This window comes from Bos indicus, chromosome 10, assembly GCF_029378745.1.
Source record: "Bos indicus isolate NIAB-ARS_2022 breed Sahiwal x Tharparkar chromosome 10, NIAB-ARS_B.indTharparkar_mat_pri_1.0, whole genome shotgun sequence".
In the NCBI taxonomy this organism is placed as follows: Eukaryota; Metazoa; Chordata; class Mammalia; order Artiodactyla; family Bovidae; genus Bos; species Bos indicus.
The window spans coordinates 40,062,772-40,087,807 of NC_091769.1; the positions used below are offsets into that span (position 1 = coordinate 40,062,772).

Consider the following 25,036-nt stretch of genomic DNA (forward strand, 5'->3'; position numbering starts at 1 on the left):
GATACATAATTTCAAGCTCTACCATGATGCTAATTCATAGTAAGAAAGTTAAGAAAACACATTATTGGTAAATCTATAGATGACACTGACTTTTAAAATGACACCTAGCAGTTGCTTATGACACCTAGTAGTTGCTTTTTTAAGCAGGTCTAGAATATTGATTTTTATCAATGGAAGTTTCTATTCACAAAATGTAAGAGTTTCATGGAAAACAGTCTGACAATAAAGACATTTGTTTTCCAAAGCATTTATATATGTTAAAATGTATACATTGCCAGGTCATTCCCTAGAAATTCTAATTCAGTAGGTGTGGAATAGGCTTAGGAATCTATACTACACGATGCAACTGTTCTGCTGAAAAACCTTTTAGAAACCCTCATCCACAGCAGACGTTATTTCCATCTTCACATGCTTTATCATTTGGGCATTGTGCAAGTCCAATCGATAGAGTGATTGAAATTTAAAAGTTTATTTGACGATAAAGATGTTAAAATGAAATTTTGTCTATACAAAATATACATTTTTAGTAAATTATTTGATCTCTATACAAAAATTATTAATATTTCCAAAGTTATACTTTCCTAAGTATATTACAAAGGAGATTAATCAAATATTACAATATTTATAATAGAGTATCTTTTCCCTCAAAAGTTACACATTTTCCTTGACATTGTGTACACTAAGAAGTGTGAGAACTTTTTATTTAGAAATTCACAAGAAGGAAAACTTAAAAATACCTGACTCTCATATTGGTTATGGCAGTGGTGACTTAGGATCTCCTGATGGTAGTAAAACTATGGACTTATTTGTTAGTTTACAGGCCAATTTGCATGGAGATGATGAAAACTTATTTGAAATTCATGGACTCTTCTAACTTTGAGCACAACCAGAGGGGAAATGTGCTTAAGCAAACCTGATTTGAATATGAAAAATTCAAAAATTCACCAGGCACATGACATACCTGATTATGTCAACACAGAATCAAACAAGGTACAAGTTTATATTTTTCAATTTGGTTATTTACCATAACTCTGAAGCTCATTTTGTAATGACTGTCAACCTAAATGTTGTGAAATATTTATAAAAGAGAATATTCAAAATATTCATAAAAGAGAATAATAGTTTGTTTGTTCAGTCTAGACATATAATATTTTTGCTTAAAAAATAATGGACCAGAAAGTGATCTTGTGTTCTTCGTGGGACAGGTAGTCAAATCTCTGCTTTCTGAGCTAATGATTGCTAAAAATTATCTTGGAAATAGTCATCCAGCTGCTTTACAAGACTTTAGGAGTTGGAAAGCCTATTACTTCTTGTGATAATCTTTTCCTTTCCACTTTAGGATAAATCATTTACTTCTAATAAAACACAATGGCTGAGATTTAAGTTCATTTTCTCAGATCCACAAAAAGATCTGAATAGCTAGTCAGTCTCCTATTTTAAAATAACCCTTCAAACATTGGGACCAAGCCTATCTCCATCTCTTCTTAGCTGTGGAAATTGGAAAGTAATAAAATTACACATATGTTCAGCATAAAAAAAATACAATTTTATTGTACTTTAATCTTTAAGAATTTCTGTTTGTCTTACTTCAGTTCATCCTCAAAACAACCCAATGAGGATACTTTTTAAATCAAAAATTTTGTTTTTTTTTAATTTTCATTTTATATTGGAATATAGTTGATGAACAAGCTTCTGTTAGTTTCAGGTGTAGAGCAGAATGATTCAGGTATACATATATATCTATTCTTTTCAAATCCTTCTCCCATTTATATGTTATTATACAGTTCTGAGCAGAGTACTTTGTGAGATATAGTAGGTCCAAATGAAAATATTTTAATTGCTATAGGCCAGTTTGTTATGTGTCAGGTGATGGGAAAACACGTGACTAAAACAACCCACCTGTTTACATCTAAGTAGTTATAAAGGTAAACTTAAATGATAAGCATTAAATACTTTTAAAATTAATAAAGCACTTCTCAAATGCAAGGCTATAACATAAGTAATAATATATCCACTATCACGCTATTCCTCATTTCACTGAATTGAAGAAATATTCACACACATTGAGATATGGTGAAGTCAGCTTGGCTTACACATGATCTGGCTTGAACTAGAACACCCTGTCTTATCATCTGTCAACATGCACTGTACATTTGCCTTAATCATTAATAAAAAGGATGCATTTAAAAATCAAAATGGAGTAACTATGGTTCAGGCATCCAGGATGGAGCCGAGGGGTCTCTTCATTTTCTGCCATTAAAGTAGTATCATCTGCATATTTGAGGTTGTTGGTATTTCTCCCTACAATCTTGATTCCAGTTTGAGTTTCCTCCAGCCCAGCATGGAAGTTAAAAAAGCAGATGTACTCTGCATAGAATTAAATAAGCAGAGTGACAATATACAGCCTTGTTGTACTTCTCTCCCAATTTTGAACAAGTTGGTTGTTCCATGTCTGATTGTAACTGTTGCTTCTTGACCTGCATATAGGTTTCTCAGGAGACACATACAGTGTTCTGGTGTTCCCATCTCTTTAAGAATTTTCCATAGTTTCTTGTGATCCACACACCCAAAGGCTTTAGCATAGTCAACGAAACAGAAGTAGATGATTTTCTGGAACTCCCTTGCTTTCTCCATGATCCAAAGGATATTGGCATTCAATCTCTGGTTCCTCCAACTCTTCAAAACCAAGCTTGTGTATCTGGAGGTTCTCAGTTCACATACTGCTGAAACCTAGCTTGAAGGATTTTGAGCATAACGTTGCTAGCATGCGAAGTGAGCAAACTGTATAATAGTTTGAACATTCGTTGGCATTTTGGCATCCCTTCTTTGGGACTGGAATGAAAACCGACCTTTTACAGGTCAAAGTATGAGCACACAATTTTTTCATCTTTCCAAAAAGCCCTAGATTTAATATTCTACCAAATGAGTAGATGGAGTTGCTAACTACTAGCTCATTGTCAGAGGAACAAATAAGTGTGTCCCTTAGTGTATTCTTTATACATTAACTCATAAATCCTTTCCTATAACTTTATGAGTTTATGAGGAAACTAGGGCAAAGAAGAGTAAAGTAACTTGATCAACAAGATCTAATAAGAGCTAATAAGTGGCAGACCCAGGACCTAAACTGAAGAAAACAAAACCCTACAGTTTTCAAGGTTTTTGTTAATGGGTAAAGCACTTTTTAAAGTACTATACTTTTAATATAACACAGGATCAAAAACTCATTAATTGCCACTGAAAATTTCTCAAAATTCATTCAAATTCTAATTTATTATGGTGATTTTTTATATAAAAACTTAAAAAAGTAGCTCATTCACATGCTCTCTCTTTGCTCTTTCATTCAAGCATTTCTTCTCAACATGTTTGCAATTATTCTGAGGTCTATATTACTAAACATAGGCTAACTTAAGTAGAAATCTTCTTAATGTTTTGACATTTTCTACAAAAATAATTTCCTAAAAATACCTACCTGAAATTACCAATTAGCTTTCTTGACATTAAACGTAGTAAGGAAAAGGCTCTTTTACTCAGCTTTGGAATCACAAAACACTTTTAGCAACTTGGAGCATAACTTTTCATATGAAAAATCTAGTATTTCTCTGAAATTTCTTTGAACAAAATACAGGCTGATTTGTGATATCAAGGTAAGCATTATTTTAAGGATTATAATTTGATTTGCTATATAAACAAAAACCCTACATGGGAGTCTATTGCAGTTAAATTTTACAGTTTCCAATTATAAAAAATTTTTAATGTATCACAGAATTTTCTGGAAAGAAAAGGCACTGTTCCTACATATACTATAGAAATCGTTTGGTCTGTTAAAAAGTTATAGAGACTTTTAAAACATTTGTTGTGGATAATGAACATAAAACATTCAGATTGTAGTTCCATACCTGTTTTATTGGAAAGTCTAAATGACACCATCTTATCAGGGATATTACATACATTCCTCACTGAAGCAATGCAGCTATAATTAGCATAGTCCTGTGGTCGAAGATTCTTTAGTTTTAAGATCTTCGTTTCACCCTGAAAATGTAGAAAAAGTCATTAGAAAAAGTCAGTGGTAACCGAATTAATAAATGGATGAATCATGACACTGTATTTTAAATCATATTATCAGAATATGGAAGATTGTCATTTATTTAAGAAAAATGCCCTAAATATTAAAAATATATTGCTTTTAAAAATCATACTGCCATGTGCTTGGAGATAAAAGCTAACAAACAGCAATGAAAATTCATAACAATTTCTTTGCAAACCAGCTTCCTAAGGGGAGGATCTATTCCTGGTGGTAGTCATGCAAATTATTATGCAAAGATCAGAACAGTGTACTTAATAATGGAGTCTATTCAACAAACAGTGTAATCTATGCAGACTTCAACATGAAATGTTATGAAAGAAAAGGATTCTGAAGATGAGACAATAAATGAAACACTGTTGGTAGAACAAAATGAAGTCAATCTAATAGTAGATAATTAAATTTATATACATAAATATTTTGTGTATATGGAGCAACAGCAGATGATAGATCTAAAACTGCATTTAAAGAGTATTCATGATGTTTTTATATTATTTTTGTTCTTGTTACTTTACGTTCAGGACTTTAAATCTCCTGAGTAAATCTGCAGGATTGCAGATAAATTCAAATTAGGCAAGTTGCCAAAAATGTCTTATCCACTCTTGATGAACCAAAAAGCCCATACAAAAACACTGAAATTATGCAAAAGATAAAAAGAACCACCACCAACAATAAGATGATGAAAAAAACTTGCCCAATTCAAATAAGGTCTCCTGGGATTTTTTTCTTTACCAGCTAAAGTTATTAATGCATCTCTCAAAATAGTTCCTCTCACAAGTAACTTAATTATGGAGATGGTAAAAATGTCTCCCAATGACATCTTATTTGGTATAGCAATTTTCAAAATGTTAATTTTTCCAGATAACATCTGTACAGAACCATGTGTTTCTTTTATTTTACTTAAGGACTTCATTCAAGTCCTAAAAATTACAATACTTTCATACATTATTCAAAAGAATCAGAATACTTAGTGATTTAATACGTAAGACATGGCCTATTCATTTGCCAACAAAAAGAAAAGAAACACACCCCACACACAAAAAAAGCATAGGCAGGTACACGTGTTTTCGAATATTCTTCAGTGTGTATAGGCATTTGGCTAACTCCTTTCATTCATTGGTAAAATTCAGTCTTAAAACAGTCACACCTTAAAACAATATTTTCCTCTCTAGGATAAATAATAATCATATCTTAAATTTTTTTGTATGAAAGACATTGCATTTTTTCTGTATAAGCAGATGCAAATACACCCCACAGAATATACAAAGAGTCAGTGTGTGTTGTTCTAGAATTTATATTTAAAACATGTTCTCAATATGTTACAGAGCTTTCATATTATCTATATACAATGCATATAAAAGTGTGCTTAGTTAGAAAGCATAGAGGAAGAATATGTTATACTAGAACCAGTTGACTCAGATAATTTTTTGAACAAGATACTACGTCTTCCTCCTCGTACCTCTGAATATCATTGCTTAGATTTCTTTACTTCTCTTTCTCCCCTTAACACTTGAATGTTGGTATTCTCTGGAATTCTATTTGTTCCACAGTTAATCACACTTTATAAAATTTCCTTAAATGATTTTATCCTTGCTGATGAATTTATACTGCAAGCCCTATATTCCTGCCTTTTTTTTATTTTTAAATTTTATTTTTAAACTTTACATAATTGTATTAGTTTTGCCAAATATCAAAATGAATCCGCCACAGGTATACATGTGTTCCCCATCCTAAACCCTCCTCCCTCCTCCCTCCCCATACCATCCCTCTGGGTCGTCCCAGTGCACTAGCCCCAAGCATCCAGTATCGTGCGTCGAACCTGGACTGGCAACTCGTTTCTTACATGATATTTTACATGTTTCAATGCCATTCTCCCAAATCTTCCCACCCTCTCCCTCTCCCACAGAGTCCATAAGACTGTTCTATACATCAGTGTCTCTTTTGCTGTCTCATATATAGGGTTATTGTTACCATCTTTCTAAATTCCATATATATGCGTTAGTATTCCTGCCTTTTTCTTCAAGTCTTTATCTCTATTCCAGAACTGTCTCAATTTCAGATGTATAAAGCAAGGTTTTTACGTGTATTTTGTCTATTTTTATGTCTGTAGATACCTAAAACTCAACATATCCCGAAACAGACTTCAAGTCTCTTCCTCTAAATCTACTCTTTTTTTTTTTTTAGCAACAGGAATCTTAGATTTTCAATTATTATTTCATATTCATATATTCAGTATCTCCATCTCAGATTCTCTTATTGACCTTGCAACACATCCAATCTTGAACATTTTTTATTTATATTTAAATATAATGCTCTAAGCCCAACATTCAGCTGAGAAATTTGATTGTGCTTAGTATAGCTTAAGAATCCAAGCAAATACGATCATCTAATCTAGAATCAGGACTTTTTTTTTTAAACATGGAAATCTGATTATGCCCTCTCTCTGCTTAAATCAAAAGAATGCCATGTTATTGTTCTTAAAAATAAACATAATAATTCTTAACATGACTTCAAGCCTTTGTGACCTGCATTTTCCTCACCTCTCCTGTCTCCTCTCATTTTCCTAATGTCTTCCACACATTCAGCTTCTTGTGGCCACAGACCCTCTGCACATGCCTGGTTCCTTACTTTATGCATAACAAATTTTGTCTCATTCTTCAATCCCAACACTCCTCAGTTCCACAGGTAAGTCTTTCCTTACTTTCTGGAAAAAGAGGAATCCTTTTTTGTGAGGTCTGCTTATATCTTGTTATAACACAGTTTCTTTTTTCCACTTATTTTGGTAATGGATTTATTTTCTGCCATACTCCCCCTTGCTAGTAAGGGGGGAGATTATGTCTGTCTTGTTCTCAGTAGTATGTCCTAAGCACTTGCTGCTGCTGCTGCTAAGTCGCTTCAGTCGTGTCCGACTCTGTGCGACCCCATAGATGGCAGCCCACCAGGTTCCCCCGTCCCTGGGATTCTCTAGGCAAGAACACTGGAGTGGGCTGCCATTTCCTTCTCCAATGCAGGAAAGTGAAAAGTGAAAGTGAAGTCGCTTCAGTCATGTCCGACCCTTAGCGACCCCATAGACTGCAGCCCACCAGGCTCCTCCGTCCATGGGGTTTTACAGGCAAGAGTACTGGAGTGGGGTGCCATTTCCTTCTCCAGTCCTAAGCACCTGGCAGAGGATTTATCATAGGTGAGATACTTTTTAAACAAATTCTTTTGCAATTAAAAGTACTATGAATACTTATATTTCACCACTCAATGTTTTGCTTATACATATTTATTTTCCCAGAATTTATTTCCGCTTGGTGCCTGATATGAATTCAATAGACATTAATAAGTATAGTCAGTATTCTAAAATGAACCAGGCAGTGATAACAATTCTTAAATATATAAAAGAATAAATGATGCCATTTAGATGCATATTTGATGATAAAGTCTCTTTATTTACATAGAATTGATTATATTCTGCCAGTGTTCCTTTTTTCTGTTTCCATTGGCAAATTATATTTAATCCATATTTTATGGATATTTTTTCAACACTTCACTGAAACTTTCAGTGTCACTAATAATCTCTTTTGTTAAAATTTAATAAATCTTAATAAATCTTCATTTCCTTTTTATGTGTGTATACTTCTCCACTTCCTTCTAATACTTTAGATTACCTTTGCTATTTTGACAGCACCTTGTGTGTAGGTACAAAATTATAAATAAAATAATTTAGAGACATTTTGGTTACATTTATTTCATTTTCTATTATACAAATTTTAGTCTGCAAACTTCTACTATTACTACTTTTCTAAACCAATCTGATGCATTATCATGGTTTCAATTAGCACTTATGTATAGATACCTAACAAATTTCTAAGCCAAAACACACACACTTTTGGGAAAAATGGCCAATAGTATTGCAATTAATGAAATTCTGCTTTTCCAAAATTTTCCTTTCTTTTTAGTTGCAATGTTTGCTAGCCATTACTTTACACTCTTGCACTTGAGTGTCTCCACGTCCCATCTGGATCTCTTAAGATATTCTATCTTGGTTTTCTAATTCTTTCTGACTCTTCTTTTTATTGTTATTTTCCTTTACTGACTTCTACTCTTCCTGCAATACAGAGCTCCTACCCCCAAAAAAGCCACTTCATATTTTGCCAACAAACAAGTTAGACTTGTCTCTCATTTCCAGATTGAATTTGTTCTCTCTTGGATTCCCCTTGACCTCTCTATGAATGTCCTCGCCCACCATTTCTATTTATAACTCTGACCTCTGACCTCATCTATGTATTTTGATAACTGCCTGACAAAGATTTTCATCAGCAAGACATAGAAGGTCATACAAACTCAATGAGCTCATCATTGCACTCTACTTACACTTACTGCCTCACCTCATATAAATTTTCTCTTCTGACATTCTGCTACATTTTAATGATCACCACCATCATTTTCCCCTATTCCAGACTCAAGACTCTTGTCATAATTCACTCTTCACTGTCTCTCATTACTTCACATTCAATGGCATCAAATGCCTTAGATTATTTTTTAGTTTTTCTTTTATAAATGGCCTTTACTCTTCAATCTGTAGGCATATTATTTGCTGTAGACTCTCATCAACCATGAATTTAACAAACACAGTTGAGTGTCTATTTTGGCTAAAGTAATGTACTACCCACTATTGAGAATTGCTGTTCTACTTTATTCTAATCACTCTGCATACTCCCACCATACACATCGTCATCATGTCATTGTCATGTTGCTGATGCTGCTGCTAAGTCACTTCAGTCGTGTCTGACTCTGTGCAACCCCATAGACAGCAGCCCACCAGGCTCCCCCATCCCTGGGATTCTCCAGGCAAGAACACTGGAATAGGTTGCCATTTCCTTCTCCAATACATGAAAGTGAAAAATGAAAGTGAAGTCTCTCAGTCATGTCTGACTCTTAGCGACCCCATGGACTGCAGCCTACCAGACTCCTCCATCCATGGGATTTTCCAGGCAAGAGTACTGGAGTGGGGTGCCATTGCCTTCTCTGATTGTCATGCTAGAAAACCCTGAATAGCTCTCCTACTCTGTTTATTTCAAAAACCTTCAGTGGCTCATTTGAGACTCCATGAAGTCCAAGAAAATTTTTACTTTTTTTCCTTATTCCTCACACAAACTAATTTATTATGTATTCATTTATTATTTTTATTTAATATTTATTCACACCAAGTTAGTTCATCATTATTTTAAGATGACTTTTCATAATTTTAAACTCTGCTGTTGTTTTTTTTTTTTTTTAAAGAAAACTACTGCTTGATATGAATCTTTTTAAGGTGTAATAAACTGAAGTGCAGTTCAAAAAAAAGTTGGATCTACTCTGTAAAGTCTATTTTTTTGTAAATATATTATATACATTATTGAAGTACAGTTGACTTACAATGTTTCAGGTGCACAGCAGCATCATAGGTTATTACAAGATATTGACTAGAGTTTCCTGTGCTATACAGTAAACCTTTGTTGCCTGTTTCATATCTTTTTTTAAAATTAGAAATCTAGCATTCTTTTCATACAAAGTCAAACAAGCCAAGTCTTTTCTGACCTTCTCAGAAGTAAATTCTCTTTCTTTGTAACCTCTATTACATTTTTATACCAAAATATCTATTTATAACTCATTATTTAGTATTTGGTTGTAAGTTATTACTCAACATGATGAAATGTTCTTTAACTGAATCATGAGACCCCCTAGGGGCAGAGTCATCTTATATCACTCAGAATACTGAATAGGGAGCCTTTTGTATCATTGCTTAATAAATATATGTTGATTGACAGGATGTACTTAAAATTGGTCTTCCCACTGATCGTATTCTACAAGAAGGTGTTCATAGTGTATAATTATAATGACTCAAAAATAAAATGTACAAAAACATAAAATCTACAAAAATTAGACCACATTTTCCCACCGCACATTCTACCCTTTGCTTATGATGTTGTATTTCTTACAACATTCCCCTGACTTTCTCTGCCCTTACTATAATACTTGCCACATTAATAATCAATTGGAAACTTATTAACTTATTAATAATCAATTGGAAAATAGATAGCTAGTGAGAATCTGCTGTAAAGCCCAAGGACCTCAGCTCAGTGCCCTGTAATGAATTAGATGGATGGGATGGGAGGAGGAAGGGATGTCCAAAGGGGAGAGATATATGCATATATAAAGATGGTTTACTTCAGGTTCAATTCCTGAGTTGGGAAGATCTCCAGGAGTAGGAAATGGCAACCTGCTCCAGTATTCTTGCCTGGAAAGGTCCATGGACAGAAGAACCTGGAGGGCTACAGTCCATGGGATTGCAAAGAGTCAGATATGACTGAGCACACACATACACACACAGCAGAAACTAATGCAACACTGTAAATCAATTATAGTCCAATAAAAATTTAAAAAATAAAAGAATAGATCCAACTTATTGTTCTGAACATAATGTGTTCAGTAAAAATTTCTGAACCATGTTGACTCTAATTTTAATAGTACGAATGAAAAAAATATTAATATTAGGGTAAGATGAACGATAGATTTAAGAAGCTGAGTTAGGGACCATCCACAGAAGAGTTGAACAGTCCACTATTAGTAAGCAAAGGTAAATAGGAAGCAAGCCCCAAGGGACTGATGAAACCATCAAGTACATTCAAACCAATAGCAATGAAGCTCTGGCCGTTAAAATAAAGAGGTCATTCTTCTAGTGAATGCATTCTTGAAATATTATATATACTTAAGTTCTTGTGGTTAGAAATGCTGCTAGTGTTTATGTTATCTAAAAATAAAGACTATAAACTATGTAGTGATAGTAATAGTGAGTTTTTAAAACTTTACTTTTGAGATGATTCCTACACTTTAAAGACCAACAGATATGGTTCAATAAATATAATAATTTATGTATAGCATATCCTAGTTAATTCTTATGCAGATCAGAGCAGCAAAGTGAACATATGAGAAGGACAGATGGAATGGAGAAATAACTTACTGTGACTTCTAGGTCCACCGTCTCCCAAGGTTAAGCTATCATATGAATGCAGAATTATTTGGGTTGAACTAAAATGATTTATATTTTCATGTGAATTTCTATCATTTGTAAAAAGGAATTTTCAGTTAATCATTGTCTAATTGTATAATTAGTCTAATTAGCCTAATTATAACTAATTACATAATTGATGTAAATATGTTCAGTCTTGCAATTAGATGGTGTAATTACAATGCACAAGATGATGTCATGAACATCTTTATAAAAGCTCTGGAGAAATAGCAAGAATACGTGTATTTTGTAAAATTTAAGTACAAGTTTCTTTAATATTCACAAGATTATTTGAAACACATAGATTTAAACTTTTAAAACTACTTTTTAAATAAAGGGAAGCCCCTTACCAAAGGTGATTATTGCCTAATGAAATAATACCCATAACCTGAAACAGTATTGCTATTTTACTTAGAAAAGGAATTTGAACTTTCTTTTAATACTTTCATATATCAATAAAAAGAAAAAAAATCAATTCACACTCATTTTTAGCTCTAAAAGTTAATTTATTTATTTACTTCTAAATAGATAACAATATATGCTGTTCAGCATACCCAGTATTAAGTGAGTGCAAGTATGAAAAGCATAATTATTCCTCTTAGACTTATATGCTTATTAATTCATATCCACCTCAGGAACACAGATCAATTTCATTCTGGAAGCATTATCTATAAAAAGGTACAGTCAAGGTTCTATATTTCTACTGTATGGTAAAATAAATATTCAATTCAAGTTGATATAGTTATTAACTTAGTATGAATGTGCATGTGAGGCAGATGTATCTCATTATCTTAGAAATTCTCTTTTATTAAAAACAAGACATTGTTATTGAACAGCAAAACATATATCTTTAAAACAAATGTAATTCTCTAATATTAAAAATAAGCAGATCATGATCTGTCATTCGAATCCATCCACAGTATATATAGTCCCAGTATATCTTTCCAGCTTTGTGGTTCATTGCTGCCCCCATATACCAATCGTTATTCCAGCCAACCAGAGGGGTGGCCAATCTTTGAAGATATTACCATCGTTCTGTATATTATACATGCTATGCTTTCCATCTTGAATGTTCTCTTTGATTTCTCCCTGTAATATCAAAGTTAGGAGGAGCCTTGCCTAGTAACCTCTGTATCTCTGATAGAAAGGTGCCTGAACCTTGTATGAAACAGATCTCAATCATTTTTAACTGGATCTTATTTACACTATGTAGCCACAGAGGCCTTAGGGTCTATGAAAATAAATCAAAATATCACTGCAGTGCTCCAAAACAAACAAAACTAAAATAGAAAGTTTTTTTCCTAATAAAGTACACGTAGCAGTTTTTGGGAAACAACAGTCTAAGAAATCATTAACACATAAGAATACATATACATATACAGTAGCCTGATAAGCAAAAAGAAAAGTATTGGTAAATACCATTCCTATCTTATTAAGAACTACAAAGCCATTACAGGAAGGCAAAAAAAAAAAAAAAAAAAAAAAGAAAAACCTCAATATTGGGAAGCATTTTAAAGATACAAAGCAAAGTTAATTTTAAATCTAAAGCAACTATGATATATATCCCAAATAATCGATGCTTTCATTTCAATTACACAATTCTGAATAGTTGCTTAGAAATGTTTGGGTTACCTTTCAATGTAGGGAAAAACTACATATGATTAACTTTGTAAATTAGAACCTACATAAATTTTTTGTTTTATCATTGTAAAAATAGAGACCACAAGCTGTATCTACTGTGTTCCTTTCTCCTCCTGGATGATCACAGTTCACCATGCTTCCAAATTTCCAGTGCAGCTAGAAGGTCCTAAAGAGAATGCTGTTTGTTATCAAATAAATTCATGGGTTAATACATGTTCTTTCCCTGTAAATAAGTGTTCTTTACATCCTATGTGTCTGTATTATAAAAATGTGCCCTAGAGGCTGGAATGAGCCCTGGAATTATCAGTGTGTTAATTCTAATTTTTTCATACAAGATAACTTTTAGAGAAATCCTGCTTATTCTATAATTCCCTATATTCACAATTATACAAAAGTAGTAATGTTATCATATGTGTCCTCCCCTCCTGAAAAAACTGTGGACTCAAGCAGAACTTCAAAATGGCAACCCTGATGGTCAGATATAGAACTCTGGCAGCAACAGGTCGTATATTGTTTTCTAAAAAGCGGGCATACACAGAAAGTCTGCTGCTGCTGCTGCTGCTGCTGCGTCGCTTCAGTTGTGTCCAACTCTGTGCGACCCCATAGATGGCAGCCCACCAGAATCCCCGTCTCTGGGATTCTCCAGGCAAGAACACTGGAGTGGGTACCCAGAAAGCCTAACCAGTTATTATTTTCATACTAGCCCCCACAGATCACATATTTACAGTACCAGATAGTTCAGTAGGCATCTGCATTTGTGTTTCTGCACAAAAGTAAACACACTATGGACAGTGGAAAAACAAAACCGAAAGCTGGCTTTCCAGGTGGTGCAGTGGTAAAGAACTGGCCTGCCAATGCAGGAGACGCAAGAGACTCAGGTTTGATGGCTGGGTCGGGAAGATCCCTCCAGGATTCTGGCTGGAATACCCCATGGAGAGAGAAGCCTGGTGGGCTACAGTCCATGAGGTCACAAGGAGTCAGATGCAACGGAGTCACTGAGCATGCACGCACCCCTTAACCAAAGAGGTATTTGTTTTAAAGAAACCCTTGAGAATTTCTTAAATAAATGATTAGCTTCCTATCCATTTATGATAAATATCCATATATACATGAAAATACTCTAAGCAGTATCTAAAAAATAAAAAAATGGTATTGAAAAATCTTACATATGCTCTTGAATTTTCATAGAACAATACTACACATGATAGAGAAGTAAAACCACAATGGAGCAGATCAGATTTTTCTTTGCTTGGTATTAATACATTGCCAATATCAATTATCCTTCATTCTATAACTTTAATATCTTAGATTATTCTCAGATTGATCTACAGATTCAACAAAACTTCACTCAAAATCTTATCACACTTTCCACAGAAATCAAGATGATCCTAAAACTTAAGTGGGAATACAAAGAAGTGAAAACATCTAAAACAATTTGAAAAAGATGAACATGGTTAAGGGACTTATTCTTTCTCATTTTAAGATTTGTTATAAATCTATAGAAATTATCACATATAGATCAATGGGACAGAATAAATAGCTCAGAAATACTCTAATACATAGGGGCAATTGATTTTCAATTTAAGTGCCAAGGAAATTCAGTGATGAAAGAAAGACCTTTTCAATAAATGTTGCTAGAACATATGTATATCCAACTGCAAAAGCTGAAGTTCAAATGCTTCCTTACACATAAAAAACAATGCAAAATGGAAAAAAGGACATATATTGGTAAATTTAAATAAATAATGATTATTTCAAAGGACAAAAAAAGTCTTGTTGATTTTAAAATATATGTAGAATTAAAGTACTAGACAAAAAATAGCATAAAATATAAAAAGGGTAAATATTGCTAAGTTATTCTAAAGTTCTATCATTCTTGAAGAAGAGCTAAAGTAATAATTAAGCATGCATGGTGTAATTTTTTAAGGTAACCAATAAAAGGTATTAAGATAATTTTAAAGTTTAGTTAAATAGATGATAAAATGAAATCATTAAAATATCTTATAAACCCAGAAGGCAAGAAGAGAGAGAAGTAAAATAAAAGAAGAGCCTAACATGGTAAAAAAAAAAAAAATCAATATTAGTCACTGGATTAAATGTACTAAAAGTTAAGATAGATCCACTGGCTTAAAACAACAACAAAATCTATATTCTGGTTATAAGCAATGTGTTGCAAATATGAAGTTTGAAAGTAAAGAAATGAATATTTATTACCCTCCCCCACCCCCTAAAGAGGCCCACCAACCAAAGGAAAGTGTGTATAGTTAAATTGATGACAGACAAAACAGATGTAAGGCAAGAAACACTGCCAGTAGTACTTTTCTGAGTGATAGCTTGCCAGGAAGATATAATATCAGAAAGATAATACGCTCAGATAATCCACTGCTGCTGCTGCTGCTGCTAAGTTGCTTCAGTCGTGTCTGACTCTGTGTGACCCCATACACAGCACCCCACCAGGCTCCTCTGTCCCAGGAATTCTCCAGGCAAGAACACTGAGCGGGTTGCCATTTCCTTCTCCAATGCATGCATGCATGCTAAGTCACTTCAGTCATGTCCGACTCTGTGCGACCCTATGGACAGCAATCCACCAGGCTCCTCTGTCCACAGGATTCTCTAGGCAAGAATACTGGAGTGGGTTGCCATTTCCTTCTCCAGATAATCCACTAAGAAGATATAAAAATTCTAATTGTGCAAGTCTAGCAATATATTTTCAAAATATATAAAGCATAAATTGATAAAAATGAAGATGAAAGAGACAAATCCACAGTCACAGTCATAGACATTATCTAAATTCTCTCAACAGCTTTTAGAACACCAGACACAAAAAATCAGGAAATATGTAGAACACCTGAACAACAAAATTAACAAATATGACCCAACTGAAACTCAACAACTTTGGAATCACAATTTGTGGGTGCATAAGGATCATTCATGGAAGTATATCACAGGCAAGTCTCAACTTCTAAGGACTGAAACTTTCCCACCCAGTGAAATTAGACTAGAAATCAATTAAAAATCACAAGAAAATCATCAACAGTTCAGAAATTAAATACACTAAAATTGATTTAATTTTAATATCATTCTCATTCACATTTCACTAAGCTTTCTTTAGTGGGGAAAAAGAAGTAAGGGTTACAGAGAGTGTTTCAGGATTTACTAATAATTTTAACTATTCCCTGGGCTTCCCTGGTGGCTCAGATGGAAAAGAATCCACCTGCAATGCAGGAGACCTGGGTTTGAACCCTGGGTTGGGAAGATCCCCTGAAGGAGGACATGGCAACCCACTCGAATATTCATGGCTGGAGAATTCTATGGAGGGAGGAGCCTGGCGGGCTTTAGTCCATGGGGTCACAAAGAGTAGGACACAACTGAGTGACTAAGCACACATTCCTTAGTTAAAAATCCAGACATCTTCATGGGAATATTGGCTCAATATATTCATTGAGATTCTTCCATGTGTCAGGCACCATGTGAGTTATTAAAAAGACAAAGTCACTATAACTATTGAGTTTATGTCCAGATATACAAATAAGATAATTTTATAATTTTAGTGCTGTAGAAAAAAATAAAACCAAAAAAAACCCAAAAAAACTGAGTTTTAGGGATGAGTAACTGAAAGGGAAGAGATGTTACTTCAGATAGATCTGTCAGGGAAAGCCTTTCTCAGGTGATGAGTTCTCAGTGTTAAGAAGATCCCTGCCATGTTATCTAAATAGCATTCTAATTGGAGGAATCAAGAACATGCAGACCCCGGGCATGTCTAGAGTGGGTGTGACTAGAACAGTGAATGAGGTATAGGAGGTTAGACAAGCAAGAACAAGGTGGAACAAGATCAAAAATGGTCTTGTAGGCCACAATACTTGGACTTGTGTGCAATATATCAGCTTGTGTGGTATGACAATAACATTTGTCCATGAGAAAGACAACATTCTCTGTGGTCAAAAGTACTTTCCATGTGCTGCTGTTTGAGAGTTTTATCAATCTTGCCTACAAAAAATACATTTAATAATAACAAATTAAGTACATATACAACATGAAAATATTGAAGCATCTCTTGCTTCTACATAATTTTTAAAACAGATATAAATAAACAGCCATTTTAGGAGCAGAGATAAAATAATCAAGTAACCAAAGGCAGGAAAGACATTTTAAAATAGAAGCTAAAATTATATGCTATTGGCAATTATCAGTTACAGCAGGGGAATCCAGAGTACAGAATTTTAAGAACAATTTGTTTCTTAAACACTTTTTTAAGATAATTAATTTGGAGGGTCCAAACAGTAGAGTTCCAAGTACAGTAAAAAGCAGAAAAAGCATGTGTTATGTAGCACATTATAATATTTACATTAAAGAAAGTATAAGTATTGAAATGTTCAAATTAAAAAGTTGCTTTTCTCACAAAGAGTGGGAGAAACATAAAGAAGAGAAAATAAGTAACTTTTAAAAGGCAGAATCAACAGCTACTAGTCTGAGAGCTTCTTTAAGATACGTTCTTTGAGTTGCTAACACAGAAACAGCAACAAATTTAAAGGAATGAATGAAAAATTTGATTGTGCTTATTTAAAACTTTAAAACAAATTCTTAATTGCTTGGAAAACATAAAAGTTTCCCCCAAATTTGGGCAAGACCCATGTGTTTATTTTTAAGTGACAAGACCCTTCTTCAAGTAAGAAGCTGCCTATGGTGCTTCAGTACTTAGTGAATATGTGTTTAGAATTGCCTTAGTATGGCAAATATCATGTGAACAGAAAATCATGCTTTCTGAATTTTAACAACATCTATATTTTAAAGGAAGCTGACAATAGAAGAAACAAATAGATGATAGGTGATCATTTATTCAGATTTCTAAACCTTAGGGACATCAAGCTACTAAATAGTGTTAACAAATTTTTAAGTTATTTTGCTAACTAAAAACAGTGAATTTTAGTAAAACTTGCATAATGAACTGAAATATGTATTTAATGCTGCATTTAATAAAAAATGGGATGATGGGAAATTTATAATCTCAGGATAATCTTATATTATTAGAGAGCTGGGATGTGAAATGTAAAAATCTTTAACATTCTGAAGTTAATATATTTATAGTATTTTAAATTTAGTTATATGTTTCTCTCCTTATGGACATTTGATGCCTCAAACTTTAACAGTGTAGTCAGATTTTTGTTTATCTTGTTACCTATATAATTAAAAAAATAATAGTCACAATTACTTTGAAAATTTTTCCAAGTACATTTTTTTTAATTTAAAATCTTTTCTTTGTTAGTTAGGTTTCTGTTCTTTTGTAAATGTCAAAAAATATCTTTATAATTACAGCATTCAAAAATTCCCACAACTTCCATGTCTCCTCAAGAAGCATTAATTCAATCAACTACACGTCAATAAAATTTTTAAAAAATGCATTACAGAGGAATGTTCCATATTACATGCACTCTATATAAAATTAATTCAAATGTTCTTTTTATTAAATAAGTTTTTGATGACTAAGTATATTAACTTTTATATAATTATGATTTTATTCTTAAACTAAGCCAAAATCGAAAAAGAACAAAGAAAATTTGATAGATTTTTTTCCCCTAAAACCAAATATATTTCAAATACATTTCTTCATTTTCTTAAAGTGAATTTACCATTGCAAATGTGGGAATCAGAATATTTTAAGAAATATTTCTAACAAAAAAGAAAACAAAGCAGACAGCAAATGTATAATTATGGACTTTAGTGTGAAATCTGGGCAAACCTATGGACAAAGAAATATTTAGGATACATTCATTTAACTTGTTTTGAAGAGGTAACTTGATACATGTAACTACTACATGAAAAACAAACAAATTGTTTTTCATTGAGTCCTCTGACCTTTCAACTAAATATATAGTGCTTTAAAAAAAAAAAAACAAAAAAAACATCTTTTCAAATAGAAAAGTATTTGAAGTATTGCAATGCTGCCAGAGTTAGGAAAGTATCCAGCAGAGTGGGGTGGAAATACTATTACATCAGTTCCTACCTGGGTAAAGAAGGGTTCATAAATCTCAACGCCTTTATCAGATCCTTGTAGCAATACCTCCTGGCCACGTCTCCAGCTGTACCGCACAGGTGGATTGGAATTGGCAACACACCGGAGGAACACTGTTCTCTCATAATAAAACTGTTCTTTAGCTTCACCTATACTTTGATGAACAGTTACTACTGGATCATCCAAATCTAGAAAACATAAAAATAGTGTTATGAGTTATATGGCTTTAAAGTACTGAACATATAAAACTTAACCAAAGATTAATTTTCTTAATTGAATGTATTACTTTTAACTAGACTCTTTTTTATTGAGTTCATTGAAGTCATTTGCATAGAAATTTCCAATGATAGAAGGTAAAGACAAACAATAGTTGCTTCTTAAGATCTCTATTTGCTGAAATAGTACAAATGACTACATATTTCTAATACATTGTCAACAGCCACATAAAACAGAGTTCCAAGAGAGAGATCAGAAAATTCAGGTTAGCCAATGAATTATAGTCATAGTCAACTATGACTATAATAGTCAACCAAGCATCTCAGTTGACTCTTAACTTTACCATACTTCCTTTTCCAATTCATAAAATATATTTTAAAAATAAAATAATATGTTTGTAAATTATTATAACCTTTGTAATAAGAAAATATGACCTTGTGCCAGTTTAAATTTTCCTTCATCTCAGATTTTATATTCCACTTTGGCTGATTTAAAATGTACTAGCAGAAGGTACTATTAAAATACATTAATATTTCTATTACTGAATATTGGAACTAAAATTTTGCTGTTTTACATACATCCTAAAGAAGGGATACACAGGAATTAGACTCCTTGATTTCAGACTATACTACAAAGCTACAGAAATCAAGACAGTATGGTATTGACATAAAAACAGAAATACAGATCAGTGGAACAAGATAAAGCCAACGATAACCCCACACACTTAAGGTAACCTAATCTATGACAACAAGAGGCAAGAATATACAATAGATAAAACACACTCTCTTCAATAAATGATGCTGGAAGAACTGGATAGCTATAAATAAAAGAATGGAATTAGAATACTCCCTAATATCATACACAAAAATAAACTCAAAATGGATTAAAGATCTAAATGTAAGGCTAGACCCTATAAAACTCTTAGAGGAAAACAGAGGCAGAACACTCTTGATGTAAATTTGAGCCACCTCCTGGAAAATAAAAACAAAAGTAAACAAATGGGATGCAATTAAACTTAAAAGCTTTTCCACAGCAAAGGAAATAATAGGCAAAACAAAAAGAAAACCCTCAGATTAGAGAAAATATTTGCAAACAAAACAACCAACAAAGGATTAATCTCCAAAATACAAAAACTGCTCATGCAGCTCAGTATCAAAAAAATAAACAACTCAGTCAAAAAATAAGGGGAAGATCTACCAAAAAATAGACACTTCTACAAAGAAGACATCTAGATGGCCAACAAACACACAAAAAGATTCTCAGCATCTCTAATTATTAGAGAAATACAAATCAAAACTACAATAAAGTATCACCTCACATCGTTGAGAATGGCTATCATCAAAATATCTACAAACAATAAATTCTGGAGAGGGTGTGGAGAAAAAAGAACCCTTCTACACTTTTGGTGGGAATGTAAATTGATACACTCACTGTGGAGAAATGTATAGAGGTTCCTCAAAAAAACAAAAATAGAACTATGAGATGACCCATTCCTGGAGATATACCTAGAGAAAACCATAATTCAAAAAGATATTAAAGACATGCACTCCAATGTTCATTGCAGATCTATTTACAATAGCCAGGACGTGGAGGCAACCTAAATGTCTATCAACAGAGGAATGGATAAATAAGATGTGGTACATATATACAATGGAATATTACTCAGTCATTAAAAAGAATTAAATAATACCACTCACAGCAACATAGATGTACCCAGAGAATGTCATACTCTGTGAAGTAAGTCAGAAAGAAAAAAAACAAATATCATGTAATATCACTTATATGTGTAGTCTAAAAAAATGATACAGATAAACTATTTGCAAAGCAGAAATAAAAATACAGATGGAGAGAACAAATGCACAGACACCAAAAGGGGAAGAGGGAGTGGGATGAACTGGGAGACTGGAATTGACACATATGCATTAATAGGTATAAAATAACTAATGAGTACCTACTGTTTAGCACAGGGAACTCTATTAGATGCTCTGTGAGAAGGGAATCTAAAAATGAGGGGATATATGTGTGATTTACTTTGTTATACAGCAGAAACTAACACAATATTGTAAAGGAACTATACTCCAATAAAAATTAATTTAAAAAAGGGGTATCCATGACGTGTGTGCTTAGTCACTTCAGTCGTGTCTGACTCTCTGCGACCCTATGGACCAGGGCCTGCCAGGCTCCCCTGTCCATGGGATTCTCCAGGCAAGAATACTGGAGTGCGTTGCCATTTCCTTCTCCAGTATCCACAACAGGGTTTAACCTATATTTTCTGGAAACAATTTATGAATATCTTGCGCTTTGTGGTTCACACAGTCTTTATCTCAACTGTGATAAACTCTATCGTTATAATGGGAAAGCATCCAAAGACAACAGGTAAATGAATGAAAGATGAAGGCTGCTGAGTTCCATAAAACTTCATTTACAAATGCATGTGCCACAGCTAGATTTGGCTCGTGGGCCACACTCTGCACGGATTACCAACCTCTGATACAGCATATCCCAGGTTCTTAAGAGAAAAAGAAATCAAGGAATGTGTTAGCTTTAAAACGATTGTACGTGTGTTTGAAACTTTCTAAGAGCATAAATCTTAAAAGTTCTTATTACAAGGAAAACAAATTTGTAACTTTGTATGGTGACAGACAGTACCTAGAATTATTGTGGCAATCATTTTACAATGTATGCAAATTGGAATCATTATATTGTATACTTGGAAATAATATAATGCTATATGTCAAATATACTTCAACTAAAATAAACACACACAAAAAGTTTATACTTATGTGTTCAAATAATAAAAAGGCAACTAAAATGTAAAACTAAGTGCTTCCTTAAGGAATCAAAGAACAAAATTCCTAATTTACCCAGTTTTTAAAAAGCTTTTTTCCAATATGAATTACTTGACAGCCCTACTTAGATATCTAGTTTTGCAATATTCTTATTTTTTATCCAACATTAGAATCTTTTCACAGCTACCTCAATGGCCTCTAATTTGAGTAGTGAAAATTTAGAGAACAACTGCTGGTTTTTTGGAAAAGCTGTAGGAACTTTCAGTTTATATTCATTCTATTAGCTGTACAGGAATATATGCCTGGTTTTAATAAGCTGCAGTATTCAAGGATCCCAGCATCATTACCATGAAATGTTTAAAGGTCTTTAAATTCCATCAAATGGTCTCTTATTTGATGATTAGGCTTTTAACATATAAATCAAATCCTACAGGAGACTGATGAGCTGAATTTCATCTCAGTGGCTTGAAAAAAAGTACTGTGAGTCTGTTGTAAGCAACTTATTTTCTCTTGTTCAAAACATAATTTCTATTAGTTACAGTTTCTTTTTAGAGATATGAACTTTGTTATATTGTTAAAAAAAATCTGAAGCTGGAAAGTTCTGGAACAAAACATATTTGAATGAGAAACAGGGTAACAATGGTAACACTCTTTGGGTTCTAAATAGTTAACAGTATTGTACTTTTCAACTTCCATTCATTGATGCATCCCTAGCTCTTTTCACATTAGGTAGTGGTGTCCATAATTGCAGTCAGAATAGACCGAAGCTGAACAATCCTTTAAACATGCTCTTCCCTGACTTGGATGAGTTTCAGGTGAGAATCCAATCCTATGACAATGGTTTACAAAACACTGTATTGCAGAATTACCTGTTAGATTCACCCATGTTTAGGCAGGATGATTTTTTTTTTTACACTTAAAAACAAATACACCACTCAGGGTTACCTTCCTATACAGTATAAGACATTTCTGTTATTTTTATTACTATTTTAAAAATCTAAAAAGATGTAATAGTGAAAGTAGTAAACAAATAAAACCAAATAAGCCAAAAACAAGATTTCTGTTAGACAAGTCAAAGAATGGCATGGCTAAAAAAATATTTTAAGTAAGATTATACATTTATGTACACATACATATATACATATATGATAGTTTAAGTGACATAGAAATATATATCCTTTAAAAATATGTTTAATATCTATTCTTTATATTACTGAATATAGACTGAAGGTGTGTATTTGCTTTAGGTCAGGTTTCTTGGAAGAGAAACTCTAAGACAGAGATATGTGTTCAGAAAGTGGAAATTATCTTCAGCACTCATGAGGGATTGAAGGAAGTAGACTGGTTAAGAAGGACAGTGGAATAATACAGCAGTTGCATCTAAGTTTCACAGTAGCTCTAGAGAAGATCTGGAGCCCTGAGGTCCTCCCAAATTGGAGGGGCTGTACTGCCTTAAGACAAGGAAGCTAAATCTTTATACGTCAACCCTTTTCCTCATCAACCAGTCCTGGCAAGTGTCCTGTTCTCAACTTTGGAAGGGGCAGTTCTGTCTGGCTTGGGATGATTTCTAGAGAAGGCGTTAGCTGACAGTCATCAATGTTAAAAGTTTTAGTGGCTTTCAGAATAAGTGCTTCAGCCCTGAGGAAAGGATCTGGGAGTGCACTTCAGCATCCACTCAGATCTACCTGCCAGATACGAAAAGTCACTGTATCTGAGAAAAGCTATTCCAGGATTCTCGATAGTCACCTTTCCCGGGGAATCTTGGGATGATAATCATCATCTCCTTCTACTATTACCATTCTAGATTGCTCTCATCCTGGGCTGGTACATCCTTTGATATAAGTAGTTTACCTAGTGAGACTACCAGATCTTTGTCACTGGGGATGTTGAGCCCCTGGTAAGCATGCTCTTCTCAAGCTATTAGTGATGTGTTTGTCTGTTTACCACCAAAACTGGGCAACAGAATAGCCAGAAATGGCTCAGTGGATCAACTGGGTAAGGAATATATTCTTACCGCCGTCTTGTGTAACAACAATCTTACCTTCAAGCTGACCATATGGGCCAGTTACTCCTTCCAGGATGGTGATTCCTCTCATCTGCTATTTCCTGACACAGGAAGCCTAAAGTAACAGCGGCCAACTCTTGAAGATTAATGGGACTCTTGCAGTGTCATTTAAGAAAAGCTTTTTCCCTTTCTGAGAACTAGAGCATCTAAACTGGCAGAACAGCATTGGGGGGAGGGAAACATAGATTCCCCAAGAGGATCACTGAACATGATGGTAGTAAGTAGGGTCCCTACTTAATTCTGGAACCTATGTATTCCACCAATACCCCCCACCCCCCAAAAAAGAAAGAAGGAAATGGAAATAAAAGCATCATATAATGACGGTCATTGATTTAGGATGCATACTGCATCTCGGAAGATGGCACCCATTCCTTACTGGATATTATCTCTCCAAGACTTAGATGCCTCCTGCAAAGACTATTCTATAACTCTAGTAAGTAAATTTTTTAGGTGGTATTGAATATGATATGACTAGAGATTCTCATAGCAATGTTCCCACTGCTACATCTTAACTGCTATAAAATTTGCTTCTGGTCCCATGGGTGTTTAGGTAGGATCATGTATTAAGAGTAAAACATTCTAAAAGGCTTTTGGTAGGACTGATGCTGGCTAAGGTCAGCAGAAAAGTTCATACTTAGAGTACGCATCAAATTCAATCAAAATGATACACTGTTATTTTCAGGGTAAAAAAAAAAGTATTCTAATATAATCTACTGGTTGGCATTCTTGATGGATAATGCTTTATCATGAAGAAGTGGTGTCTATTGTTGTCAGATTATATATTCAGTAGTGACATTAGAGGAGAAGGCAATGGCAACCCATTCCAGTACTCTTGCCTGGGAAATCCCATGGATGGAGGAGCCTGGTAGGCTATAGTCCATGGGGTCGCAAAGAGTCGGACACAACTGAGTGACTTCACTTTCACTTTTCACTTTTATGCACTGGAGAAGAAAATGGCAACCTACTCCAGTGTTCTTGCCTAGAGAATCCCAGGGACGGGAGCCTGGTGGGCTGCCGTCTATGGGGTCACACAGAGTCGGACACAACTGACATGACTTAGCAGCAGCAACAGTGACATTAGACAGGCCAAACTTCATGAATAACCAAAATTTAAAACTTATACATAGCCTCTCTCCCTATCATTATAGCTATTCTTTTCATGAGTCTGTTGTCCCAACTATGGGCAGCCAATGACAGA

General features: G+C 33.8%; 1 protein-coding gene across 1 annotated transcript in view; it reads right to left on the minus strand.

Annotated features, from left to right (window-relative positions):
* The window catches only part of MDGA2 (MAM domain containing glycosylphosphatidylinositol anchor 2), a 917,184-nt gene that overhangs the window by 350,838 nt on the left and 541,310 nt on the right, over window positions 1-25,036 (minus strand). The window contains exons 4-5 of the mRNA XM_070797384.1: window positions 18,760-18,956; window positions 3,897-4,029 (exon numbers count right to left, since the gene is read on the minus strand). Of these exons, the coding sequence (XP_070653485.1) occupies window positions 3,897-4,029; window positions 18,760-18,956 (330 nt within the window). The remainder of the gene's footprint in view (window positions 1-3,896; window positions 4,030-18,759; window positions 18,957-25,036) is intronic.